Source organism: Montipora foliosa, chromosome 10 (assembly GCF_036669935.1).
Source record: "Montipora foliosa isolate CH-2021 chromosome 10, ASM3666993v2, whole genome shotgun sequence".
NCBI classification, from domain to species: Eukaryota; Metazoa; Cnidaria; class Anthozoa; order Scleractinia; family Acroporidae; genus Montipora; species Montipora foliosa.
Window position 1 is genome coordinate 15,573,865 of NC_090878.1, and position 13,822 is coordinate 15,587,686.

At 39.5% G+C, this 13,822-nt stretch overlaps 1 protein-coding gene across 2 annotated transcripts in view; it reads left to right on the forward strand.

Annotated features, from left to right (window-relative positions):
• Positions 1-13,822, forward strand: part of LOC137973464 (DNA-directed RNA polymerase I subunit RPA1-like) — a 59,984-nt gene that overhangs the window by 22,320 nt on the left and 23,842 nt on the right. The window contains exons 23-34 of one of the 2 annotated variants that reach the window (XM_068820287.1): positions 495-594; positions 1,996-2,090; positions 3,837-3,966; positions 6,409-6,464; positions 7,273-7,324; positions 8,061-8,170; positions 9,124-9,188; positions 10,947-11,038; positions 11,571-11,637; positions 12,234-12,287; positions 12,387-12,454; positions 13,154-13,234. In XM_068820287.1, coding sequence (XP_068676388.1) covers positions 495-594; positions 1,996-2,090; positions 3,837-3,966; positions 6,409-6,464; positions 7,273-7,324; positions 8,061-8,170; positions 9,124-9,188; positions 10,947-11,038; positions 11,571-11,637; positions 12,234-12,287; positions 12,387-12,454; positions 13,154-13,234 — 970 coding nt within the window. The remainder of the gene's footprint in view (positions 1-494; positions 595-1,995; positions 2,091-3,836; positions 3,967-6,408; positions 6,465-7,272; positions 7,325-8,060; positions 8,171-9,123; positions 9,189-10,946; positions 11,039-11,570; positions 11,638-12,233; positions 12,288-12,386; positions 12,455-13,153; positions 13,235-13,822) is intronic. The other variant, XM_068820288.1, reaches the window with a different exon arrangement.

Below are 13,822 nucleotides of genomic sequence, written 5' to 3' on the forward strand. Positions count from 1 at the left end.
TGTTCCTTTCGATAAATCCAAATCCAGATTAAAAATCCGGATTTGAAATCCAAATAATTCAAATTCAGATTTACGGATTCGCGATCTGCGCTGTTCCATTCGCAGTGGATCCGAAATTAATCAGTTGAGGCAGCGGTATTTCCAGCTGGAGAAAACTCAATCCTCCCCCTCTTTGACTCTACGACCATTTTGCGCCAGTCCTTCGTCGTCGTCACGCGAATAACTGATTAGAAAATTATCCGTAGTATCATAATTCGTCAAAGACTAGAAAACACATCATTTCTTGAGACTCCGCCATATTGAACACATTCACAAAGGGTTACCACGGTTACAGATCCAATTTCACGTTTCAAGCGGCCGCAAAATCTGGCAGATCAAAAAATCCGTTTTCGGATTCGCCAAAGTGGAGCACACCCACTCAGAGAGTCAGTATGTTTGTTCAGCCTTAAACCTGAAGCTAGCGTTCATAACCATAGAGTTTTCGTTGTTGACAGTGGTAAGCTGCCGGCGTACAGGTTCAAGAACCTCATGTATCTAAAAGCATTCCGCGCTCTCGCAGAACCAGGGGAGGCTGTGGGTTTATTGGCTGCGCAGGTGAGTCATGTCACTCAACGAATTCAAGGACCTTGGATCAGTGGAATGGCCCTTGGGGTCCTTGAATGCAGCTAGAAAAAAAAAATGAAAGCTCGTTTTTATTTATAGACATTCAAGTCGGGGAATAAGTTCAGTTAAGATGGTATTGTCAGTATTGTCGCTGTCCTTTGTGTGGTATATCACTAACTTGGACAAGTTTGACTGGTTGACATGTTCTCTCTTAAAATCCCGCTTCCCCATTGCTCAATAGCACACGAGCTCTGAAATGGATTAAATTAAATTAAAATCCGCGGCAAAATCTATTTCCAGATGTTTTGTTCGATTGGAAAGCCGAGGATCTGATGTGTTACCGGTGACGCTGCAAAGTAAAAACAAGTAAATAAATAAAAAACTAAAAAAAACGTTTAGTGACCTCACGAATTTTAAACCGTTGTGATTTGCGAAATGTTTGATATCGGAATGTTAAATTATTAGTTGGTCGAAGGCTGAACTTTGAATCTGTACCGATATTTCAGTATTCGCTCACTTGACCGTAAAAATGCACACACAAACACATCTATAGTAAAGGCGTGTATGGAAAACCTTGGCCAACATCTTTAACGTGTGGTATATTCAATAGATGGTTTTCACGTGACGTCATCACCGCCATGTTGGTTGACGAAGAGAAAGGATGTCTCATGAGCTCATTTTGTTCGTCCACCAGCAATTGTACATTGCAGCATTGTTATGTGTGTCTCTAGAGATTTGGTGCAAACCATCTATACTCTGGAAAGGGAGTGATTCAGTGGGTAATGTTATCCAGCCTTGGACCTGATAAGCAAATACATCTTTTGTGAATGTTTGGTTTTTAAAGTAACAGTCCTAATATAACGGGTTCAAACTTTCAGAGATGGCTATGTGTCAAGTGTACTTTTAATATCAGTTACTGGTTTGATAGGACTGAATCGACATGTGCTAATGAGGCTTCATGGATACTATGACAAGGATTCAATTGTGGCAGTGACCTTTAGGTCTTATAGAAGTCGAGACAGTGCAGCGATGATGAAACTGTTTCTCGTCAGAATATTCTTTCTGTGATTACTTGGGATATCATTCTGAGCTGCTCTCGACTGATCCTTTTACCATGAACAAGAAACAAACTTGAACCTAATCAAGACGTGGATGTATCACACAAATAACACGAATACGTGGCCTATGGTGTAATGACTGTTACACTAACGAAACCCAGTTGTTTTCTAGTTGGTGGACGAAAGCGAAATATCTCTCGTTAACTCTTTTTGTTCGTCCACGACATCAGATAATTGGCATCCGTGCCTCGAGAGATTGGTTGCAAACCATCTATAGTGAGTGGCGCTTAGACCATTCAATGAACTGCAGTGTTTCATGTTGTTGTTGTTGTAGTCTATTGGTGAACCATCCACTCAGATGACACTCAACACATTTCACTTTGCTGGTCGAGGGGAGATGAACGTCACACTTGGGATACCGAGACTAAGGTACATGAAAAACCGTGTTACTGTGTTTTTAAGCCGTATATAGTTTTAGTACTTGTCAAAGCTAAAAATTGCGAGGACTAAAACGCGAATACGCCCTATAGATGGTTTTCACCTGAGGTCACAGCAGCCATGTTGATGTACAGAACAATAGATGAAAAAGTCTTTTGGGAATTTGACTCTATTATAATGCAAAACATGTGCCATAATTTGCTATTGTTTTGTACACAAACATGGCCTTCTCATCACGTGATTGAAAACCATCTATAGAAGGCGTGGTGCCTAAGGCTCGTGCGAATGATTTAATAATCAACCGTGGACTCATACAAAGCTCTGTGATAATTTGTGCAATAAAGCAGATACAAATGGCAATGTGTCCGTAATCTAGCGTTGGTTTTTTTTTAATCCCGCGTCCCTTTTTCTCGTGCTAGAAATATCTTTCAAGGTTTCTGTCTCTATGTTGCTGTTTGTCGATCACCACCTTGCATAATTAATCAGTTGTGCTTGAATGAATTCGAACAAAAACAGAGCGTGAGGCGACCCCTTTTACAGTGTCTCTTCGTGTATTTAAATCACTGGAAAAAAACCCTCTACAATCAAAACTGTCTCAACATTTTTCAAAGAAAGCGGCCGCATCCGATACAAATGAGTTTTAAAATCGCCCATTTTTTGTTTCACATTTTTCCAGTGGGGAATGGGGTGATGGATCCAGACCCCTGGGTTATTCGAGGGAGTGGCGAGTTGCTAGAGTTTGCACATATGTCTCTCCTTGCCAACATTAAGTGTTCATCCTTATTTCAAGCATTCATGGCTACTTAAGTAGTATGATTCGGCATTCAGTAAAACGCCACTGGGCAATAGCATTTCGTGAACAAACAAATGGTTCTTCACTTAAATGGGCTATGTCACGTTTTTTAGGGTTTTTCATGGGAAATCTTTAGTTTATCACCAGTTTAAAACTCAGAAATGGCAATGTGGAATTCCTTTTCTGATAAAATTATCCTTACATCAGAAACAAGGTGATTCTAAGCAAAAACTGCTTCTCCAGGCGATTCGTGCTTCTCCGGGCGATTTGCCATAAACTTGAAATGTTAAACAAACAGTCCTCGATCATGGGATCCCAGCTGACTGGATGCATTTAGAATATTTTTACAAATTCTAGATGTAGGAGTATCGATCCGTCGACAGTAAACTCAATTATAATGAATAGATTTATTTTTCATACTCGGGAAGGCGCCTGAGTGCTCCTTTCCAAGTTTTCCCGAATCAACATCCGACGAAAAATAAATCTCTTCATTTCACTCACCCGCGGTTTGCGTGAAACATCTCTTTCAAATTACAGCGAAAATGGGATTAGTATATTAATTGTAAAAAAATTATCGATTTTTATTGGCTCTCTGCGCACTTATTTATCGCGTAATTGACGCGTGATCACGTGGGTGTCCAATTTGAACAACTCCAAACTAGATACCTGTTCTTGCTGTTTTCCTACTGTTTGCTAAACAGATTGAATGTAATTTAAACGTTTTCACACTAAAAGGTTTTCATAGACTTTAACCGCGAAGTTTGTAATAGTTACGATTAACTAGTTATAATTGAACCTCTTGTCGTACAATTCAGGGAGTAATCGTGCTCGTAATTTCAAATCAGCCAGTAAAATCACTCGCACGCTTACTCTTTGGATTGTATTTCCACTCAGTCCAGTTACTATCACTAATCACCATTGATACTGTTTGGTTTCCCTTTCAGGGAAATTTTGATGACTGCTAGTGCTAGTATCAAGACACCGACTATGGACCTTCCTCTGAAGCCAAGATCAAAAGCAAAGAAGCGGGCAAAACAACTGCAAAGAATATTTACGAAAGTTACTCTGGCGCAGGTATAAGCCATTGTGTCTTTGGACAGATTTTCCGGAAAAATGTCTTTCAATTTCACCAGATATGTCCAGAAATGCAAGCAATTGGATTCACGCCGATTTTGTTAAGGTTATCGTATACCACACACGCAATTCTGAAAGCTGCTCGCGTCAGCTCATAATTCAAAGTGGGTCACCAGAAATAAACGAATAGACCTTATTCATAAATGGCGGCCAATTTATAATTCTTTTGTCGAAGTGCAAATTAGCCTACCAAGCCTCGATACCATACAGTGAATTGAAAAGAATTTTTGCTCTAAAATGAGGCTTTGTAGGCTAATTTGCACGTGGACAAAAGAATTATAAATGTGACCGCCATTTATGAATAGGGTCTATACCGCTAATTTTTTTTTCACCTACATTTTTTTTTTAATTTGAAAGACAAACGTTTTAAATTAATCCAAGTTAACATGCAAAAAATGAAAACAAATTACCGCCCAGAAGCAGAGATATAAACGAGTAAAGTTGCAAAATGAGGAAAAATGAGGGGGTTGCAAGATCAGCATTTACGCATGCGTCACCCGCTCATTCGAGTGCGCGCACGAGTGGAACTACAGGCCAACACAAACGGATTTAAGTGACCCTTAAACCGTTTATGTACAATTTTCGTAGTTTTCGTGAATAGGAGATGTCTATTTATATTCCATATATATAGGAATTAGAAGAAAGGTGAGCGACACTAGCGTTTTATATTTCCTAAGCAACAGCCTATCAAAACACCGATAAAACGTCACGTGTATGAGCTTTATATTCTCATAAAACACTCCTCGCTAGTGTTTTTTATGTAAAGAAAACTGATAAGGCATAGCTTGTTTTTCTTGTATGCTAATATTCTCCTCTCACCATAGGCCTTTTTCGAAATATCAATATTCATCTTGATAGTGAGGCAGAGAGGACAAAGACAATAGAAACTAGTTGCAATGAACGTGGCAGATATTAACACATCATCCACTTTCCTTTGTCTTTGTGCTGTAAACCTCCCTTTGCAGCTGAATTTTAATATGTGGAAAAAGGCCTATTGGAAACATTGTTCTGAGTCCAGAGGGACACTTTTCGTGGAATGTTTTTGAAGCCGTTCAAAAAAACTCACAGCACGTGTTTTTATCGGGTCTAAAAACACTCTAAAAACACTCGGCTACGACTCGTGTTTTTTAAGCCCCGATAAAACAATGCTGCTCGTTTTTTTAAACAATATATGAGGAGCACAGTTTGAGCGATACTTTGCGAGGTTTCTTGTCTTGTTATAGTTTGATAGCCGTCTCTATAAGCTTTAACTTGATACAGGGGTTTAGGTATCTACAGTTTAAGGGGGCTCGAAATAGTTTCTCCTTTTTTCAAACAAATAAATATATTCTGGCCTTAGATACAGTTAGGGTAATCATATCAAGACGAAATTCCCATTCAGCGTTACCAGATAATGTTGGAAATAATCTCTAAAATGTTTAAAATTCAACAAAATCTGCAGGTTAGTTTTTCACAAAAATCAGTTTTTTTTGCTGTCTCTAACCCAAACACTTACCTTATTGTTGGAAATGGGTCCCAAAATGCTGTTTTTAGGTCAAAAGTGGGTACAAATATAATTTAGTGGTTTATCTCGCACGTTCAGCGTTCCTGACAACCCACTGGCAAAATATGTAAAAAGAATTGAAGACACCGTTTCCAAACTTGAAAAAGCTGGCACATTTTTTCAAGTTTCAGTCCGTTTATATCCTCTCCATCTTTGGCTGCAGACAACAAAGAATAGCTTCAAATACAGCATTATTTTGTGGTCTTCATTGGTGCAAAAACGTGTTTTGGTGTTCTGAAGTTTGACTAAAATAGCGTGACACTTCCACTTTAACGAGGCACTTCTTGTTTCATTACTGGACATAAGTAAATATTGTGGCGACACAAGTTAGAAGGAAAAATTGGTGACCGTGATGTGCCCTCCTGTCTTACATACGTTCTTCAGTGCAACGCCTGTCGAGTAACTTGTCTGACATCTTGATTTCCATCGAGCCCTTTTGCGAGAAGAAAAAGTGCCTGCGTGGTGTCACTGCGCCTGTACTCACTTACATAGAAAACGTTTGCGTTTATATCGCCAGGACAAAGAAACAACTGAATGAAATAAGAAAAGATGGTGGGAAGTTAGCCTCCATGGTAGTAACTCTTTAAATTGCGTTCGATTTTATGGTAGAAACTATTCGATAAAAGACCATAAATTGCTCGCTTTATTAAATTAAACTTAAAAGACTGTTAACATTGTTTCGGGGCTCAAAGAATCGAGTAGAGATGTGCACAAGCACGGCAGAGCTTCGAGGCAGTTTCTTTTGTTTGAGGGTAAAGTTGTATCTCTCGAATCTGTGATATTGTTTCGATTGATTCAATCGCAGAACGTGAAGTATTTTTTTGTCTCTTTGCCGACAGGTGCTGGAGTCTGTTGATGTGTGGGAATCCCTTTCAACAAAGCAACACCCGAACCGGTGAGAAAAAGTCACGGCAATGTCGAGTTTTGTTACCATGGCAATGGGGTCCAACTCTCGCTCAACCGGAATTGTGTATCCTTGTTTTTCTGCACGATTTCACAATGGCCATGTTGGTGACCGTTTAAGTGACCTAACCTCAAAGTAAATTGTCTTTTGCAAAAGTTTAATGTCTATCACGTATTTTAGCTTTGCATCTCTATGTTTCACTTTTAACAACCCTAATCATCAGAGGTACGAGAGATTGACAAAGCCGGCGTTCATTTGTCCCATGGCCGAGCTTGCGAGAGGTATGGGTCTATTCCTTCAATGACGTCAAGAACCACTTTACGTTACCAAAGTTCTTTCACTGAGTGAAGTAATGCAAAACGAAAGCAATTCACTAATTACTTTCGACACTCTATTGAAAACCGCTCTTTGTCCAGAAATCCAAGTATTTAGATGCACATCGAGTTTTATAAGCGTCACGAAGTGTCCCCTTGCTCTCCTTCGCAACTTCAACATCACTCGTGTCTTAGAATACAGACAATGGACGTCACCAAGTATCCGCTAAACTCTACTTCTCAAGTAAAGATGAACATTTACATTTAGCCTAACCTAAAAACAACGGTAACCCTGACTGTTTCGTTATTGCAAGGGAATACATCGTGCAGAATATCAAAATTTGGTGGCTTTTATTTCTGGATACAAGGGTCAATCTTTGTCCTTATTTTCCGTATTTGCATTTTTTCTTGAACTGTTTCATTCAAGTTTCAACTCGGAAGTGAACTAACATTTGATGTTTTATTCTTTTCTCCGTTTGGCACAGAGAACGAATTCACCGTGTCCGCTTTAACTTTCTCAGTGAAACTTCTTACAAGGTAATAATCCAGGCTACGGTTGCTCAAAAGCCGATTAACGCCAATCCCAGATTAAAAATTAACCAAGGAGTTTACTTCTCTACTCCCAAATGCTGTTCAACGCAGATATTCGGCAAACTTTTACTTAGTCTTTAGAAGAACTCAATCTTGAAAAACAAAAATAAGCAAAGAAACTTTCACCGAAAAGTTGAAAACACGAAACAAAAGTTTACGCAAACCCTGGATTAAGTTAATCGGCTTTCGAACAACCAGGGCCCATTATTTACTCTTCTTCTTCAGGGCCCTTATACTCTTCTTGTTTTGAACACCATGCACTTGTGTCTACAAATACAGGCGATAAACGTTTTGTTGGTTGTAACTCAACTCCTGAAGTAAATTAGCGTGAGCAGTTACTAAAACGTCAACTCAAAAATATAATATTGCGTCCAATTGACCATGATTTAGAGAATTTTGAAGATCGATGATGGTGTTTTGGCCTTGACGACTGAAGTCTGCTTCATTGTGCAAAAATTCTTCCAATCACGCAAAGGCCGTATTGATTCTAAACAGAGTTGTCTCTGTTGCTTACCTAGGTGTTCCAAAAGTTCACGGGTACAATAAGGTCGCGTCATGTGACGTCATTGGTCTGTTATTCATCCTGATGATGATGATGACTATTGTTAATATCATTACTAGTACTAGTGCTGCTACTGTTATTATTATTATTATTATTATTATTATTCACCTTTCTTTTCAGGACGAATTTTGCGTGAGAGCTGAAGGGATTCTGCATTATGTGGAGTCAGTTTTTATTAAGAAGTTGATCGTTGCCGTTTTGAAAGCGAACAAGGCTAAAAGTACCGAAAAGTGAGTGATATGTGGTGATTTTGAAACGAGGGTTAAAAGTTAGTGTGGTCGGGGTTTAGAGCGCTTTGCAGTGGAGTGTCGAAAACCAAAACCGGTCATTTTACCAGGATAAATAAAGTTATTATTATTATTATTATTATTATTATTATTATTATTATTATTATTATTATTATTATTATTATTATTATTATTATTATTTAGAACAATCACGTCAGACGAAGAAAATGAAATGTGCCAATCGTATTGCAGCAAACTTGCAGCTGACTCTAAGCGCGGGACAAGGTGGCGTATCCATAGTAACAACTTCGTATCTCTGATAACATCCGCGGCTGCAGCCTGGGACTGAATACCAGCCCTCTCGTGAGCTTTTTTGAATCAAATTTTGATGATGTGTTTTGATGATGGAACATTTTAAAGGGGAGAAGTTGAAATTTAGGATGCGTTCGATTGACCCTATCCTTGGTTTTCATCGACGTGACGAGACGGCCATGTTGGTGTACAAAACAATAGAAAATGGTTCCACAAGTTTTTGCATAATAATAGAGTCAATTTCCCAAATGACATTTTACAGAATTGTTTTGTACCTTAGCATGGCCGCCGTGACGTCAGAGGAAACCATCAATTCCGGAATAAGAATACGTGGAGTGATGATTTAAAACACTGTGTGGCGTTTTGCAGCAAGAAGGATAATAAAGCTATGTTTAAAATAGCATTATAGCAAATGTTTGACAATAATAATACTAATCTCCGCAAAAACGAAGGATTTGTAACTTCTATTCCATGTATTCCAATTCCGGAATACGGTCAATCGAACGCGCCCTGAGTGTGTATAGTAGAGGGAGGAGCCATCGAAAGGAACTTGCTAGTTTTAAGGGCAGAATCAATATTAATTGTCGAAAAAGAAAGAAGATCCAACGAAAAGCACCTCCCTACTTTTGTTGATTTACTTGCAGAGTAATCAATTTTGCGGCGGATAACGAGCAGCCAAGAAATGACGATGAATCGACCCCGGCTCAAGGTAGCGTCATTCTTGTTTGGATTCCGTAATTTTAAGACAGAGGCTTTAAAGTTCCTGAGCTCTCAGTGAAGTGCCGTGTTTTATTGCACTTTTTATATATATAAAAAAAAAGAAACAATCAAATTTGCGAAAAGCTTTGGCAGTTTGTTCAAAAAAGATATCTATGGAAGTGCCTTCTGTATTCCCATGTAATTCATTTTAGTATTTGCCCTAGTAATGGAATGGGCCCAGACAAGAATAGCGAAAAGCTCTGATCTGGGTGGGAATTCGCCCTTGTCACACGATGGCCATCGCCTCGTGGATCCACAGCTACTTTGACAATGTTATGACGAAATTCATGATCAATAACAGGACAGACGAGAAAGATTTACCCAAATTCGCCTAGTCTGTATTAGCATCAGATAAGTGTCTATTGGCCGAAGCAGAAAATACTCTTGTGTTTGTCCACCCACCGCGCGTCGGTGGCTCAGTTGGTTGAGCACCGGGCTGCCATGGTGGAGGTCGTGAGTTCGATTCCGGCCGGACCAACACTCAGGAGAAAGTTCTGCCTTTGTAATTACACCCGCAAATGGTTAGTCTTAAGTCTTCTCGGATAAACCGTAGGCCCCGTATTGAATATTAACACCCTTGTTCATAAACTCTGTGGGGCTTTAATCGAAAAGATTAGAGTTGTTGTGCAAAATTTGGAGACTTCAATTCCCGGAGGATTAACTGGGTACACCAATATGGCCGCCGTGACGTCATGTGAAAACACTCTATAGTTTATTAACCCGCACTTTCTGATGCTGATGAGGACAAACCTGATACAAGCTTCGTTCTTCTAAAGAACTACTATTACAGTTGCCCATAAGAAAAACAAAGAAAACTCTGGGAGACAGATCATTCCAAACAGCTGCCCCTGTATTGTGGAACAGCCTGCCTGCGAGTGTTAGAGACATCGATGACTTTTTGGTTTTTAAACGAACTATAAAGACTTATTCATTTAGGAAGGCTTTTGCCTGTTATTGTTAGATTGACTACTTTTAAAGTTATTAATTTCAAGTATTCTTAATTATATTTTATTGTAATTATTAGGAGTAGTTTTAGTTGTAAGGCGCATTTGATCATATTCAGATGATAATTTGCGCCTTATAAGTAATAAATTATTATTATTATTATTATTATTATTATTATTGTTATTATTATTATTAGTATTATTATTAAGACTCGTCCTCGTGGATAATGGACTATTGATGAAATGTCGTATATTCCCTTTCACACATTCGCCTATTTCGAGCGTGCACGTGACCAGGGGTCCGTTTCTCGAAAGCCTCGAAACTTTTCGGGTCCTCTTCTGGTGTTACAACTCTCTCTCTGTATCTTGAGAACAGAGAGGTTTTAAGTTGTCAAACTTCACAGTCATTTTGCTTTCTATTGTCTTGAAAACATGTCATAAAAACCAGCCTATCAAAACAAGCGGATGGCGATTTAAAAAATGGCTTTTTAGGCCCGAAAAGTTTTCGGGACTTTCGAGAAACGGTCTTTAGACCCCAGCTCCCAGCTGGCTTGATGGGTCAGATAGTAGAGCAATTGAGGCGCAATGGCGCGGTCCTAGGTTTTTGTTCTGTTAGAGTCTGGATTTTTTCAGGCTTCTCTCGCACCTCATCAAGTTGTTTTATAACTGCCATGATTACTTTCAATTAGAATTCCATTCCAGTCATATGATTGTTGTTCTTAACTGTGCTGTTTTTTTTTTTGTTTGTTTTTTTTTTTTTTCAGACGACGATGACGATGACAATGCTGAGTTATCTGATGAAGAAGGCGCGGACGGCGATGCTAACGAAGCCAAACAAAGACAAAGAAGGCAACAGGTAAAAACAAAACAAAACAAAAATCCCATTGGCTTTCGCTACCTTGTTATCCTTCGAGAATAGACCGAGCTGCTGCAAAAATGGCCGGCAAGAAAGTGTTTTTTCTCGACCTTACTAGCCTCGTCTTACAGCTAAAGTTGTTTCAATATTCCACTTGCTAACGAGGTTAGTAAGGCCAATTAGCACTAGAATATAAGAATTAATCGGCGGCCATTTTTTTACATGCGGTCACTGTACCTTTTGTGCGATTGAGTGATGTCACACACAGGTACTCGCCGAATTGTGTGCTCTTTAGGCCCAGTTTAGGCGGTGGTGGAGCCGAGCTATAGCGGCTTTGTCTCCCGATGTTCGTTTTTTATGCTCCACGGGACGTTTTCCCACTTCGGTTTTTGCCCTTGTTGAAAGCGATACAGGAAGAACGCGGTCTAAGGCGAGGTCGTACTTGCATCTTACTTACTAGGTTAATTAAAACTATGCAAAATGAGAAACATTCTGTTTTGGTTTGTTGTTATTGTTTGTTTGCCTCTGACAGCACGCTAGTTACGAGGCGCCTGATGAAGACGAACAAAATGAACTGACGGCATACCAGAGCGACGAAGGTCTGTTTGAAAACTCTAGCGCTTGTACTAAATTGGTCGAGGAACCAATTACTGTATAGTGACAATCCTCTCTGAACTTGAACTGTTTCGCTCGTTATCTTCGATAAAGATTCTTTTGGATTCTGACATCCTAAATAATTCTACTTCTACTTAGAGTCTCAGTTAACTTAGAGGTACTCTCTTTTTCTCTATACCATGCCAAATGTAGATTTTGACGTCACAGCCCACCATATATAGCATGCATCGTTCTTTGCCACAAAGCTAAAAGAGCGTGGTCGAATGTAAACACATGGCTCAGCTGCTGCATCGGATTAAGTAATTTGCTTTGCAAAATCTCAAAATAGTAAAGCGTGAGCGAGTTAAAAATTTTAAGGCTCCTAAACCATGGCCACATTCTATCAAACTTTAAAGGAGCCAGTGTTTAGCTCGATTTTGTCACAAGATGTTACTAGCTTTTTTTCTTTTTGCTTCAAACGCAAAGGCGGTCGCTGGATTCATTTGACTACCTATCACTACAAAAACAGTTTTGCCTTTTATCAGTTCCGTGTCTACTGACATGTGTAGATTTCTAACAGCATTTTCTTGATTTTTAAAAGATGATGATGCCAACGAGGATGGCGCAAGCACAAGAACAGAGTCAACTTATGGAGGTATGAAACGCCTTGACCCTGTCACAAAAATCACTGCAACATGCTTAACTCTAACTGCGTGTCAACGTTTTGATTTTTTTATTTATCTTTTTCATATAGATGAAGAAACTGAGAGTTTGCACGGCAGCTCTAATCATCAGACGCTTGGTGATAGCTCGCGAGTTCAGGTAAGATAGTGTAGGCGTAAGGTAAATGAGTGGTACTTTCTGAGCTACAAGTCCCCTTCTATCCTTTTTTGACTTCGAGGCCCATGTGTCTACCATTCACATTACTCCAAAGTGATCACCATTTTAGTTTTCCTTTGTGTCATTGCAAATTATCCCTTTTCGCCTTGTTCTTACACTTAATATACATAAGAATATTTAACCTTGAGCAAGGCAGCAAGGGCTAATTTGCAAGCAAACAAAAGAATGCTAAAACGGTGGCTATTTTGGAATACGGTGTAGGTATGCCATTCAATGGAACTTCAAACTGGTCTGCTCGGTTTGTCACCTGCCATCTTCAAGCAATTGCAAAAAGAGTTGAGATAGTCACTGTTGATAACCGTACAATGCGTGTCATTCAAGTCAGCGCATCCCCAAGCCCCCCCCCCCCCCCCCCCAAGCAAAGTTGTTTCCATCTGCATTTGCCATTCAAAGTAAAGGGTATCAACATTGGAAAAGGGGCGAGGGGAGGGAGGGGCGTTAAGACTTTTCTTATGAACTGAAAGATGAGTTTTCGGAAGTACAGGTGAATTTTCGATTCAGTGTCTCAACCTTTTTGCAACTGCTTGTAGGTGGCTAAACTCACATCAACTTGACAAAACCCCCATCTTTGAAGCAAAGCTTGTCTGTGTTAGCCCACTTTTGCTTGTTTTTTTCTTCTAGCGTGTTGTAGAAAGTGATTTTCACGTGGCTTCTTACTCGTATGACGCCGATAAAGAGGAATGGTGCGAAGTTTGCCTGAAGGTGAGGGAGCGAAATGGTTTTTGCACCACGCTTATTCATTTGCCAAACGATTTCGCGCCACGTAGTTGTTCAATCAGAGCGAAGCAAAAGGTAACCTCGTCCTTATTTTTCGCGCGCTTTGCGTCGGTTACATGTTTTCCCTGCACTCTTGATTGGTTCACTCCTCATTGGTTAATAGGCAGTTTAAGCACGCGACTTTTCTTTAGTCGCCGACGACAACCGGAAGTGCGCTGTTTTCCTTTTTAACTTGTCTAGAAACCACTATATTTACGTTCGATTGATAATAAGTATTTTTTCACTGTTAAAGTTGATTGGTTTAAAAATTTGGAGAGACTATTGTTCTGGCATGAAAAAGGTTCACTTCCATCACCAGCTTAAAGCTTCCTTTTGTAACAGTCTGCGAAAATATAGTTTAGCTTCATTGCACGGCGCAGGATCGCTTGTGAAAAATACATTTTTCTCGAAGCCCACAAAGCCGTGCTAGATAAAAGAACGCCTCAACGATCATCCGCCACATCTCATGTGAAATGGATGCTGAATAGGCGCTTACATTACATAAATATTTACGTTGCCTGAAGGCAATTTTTG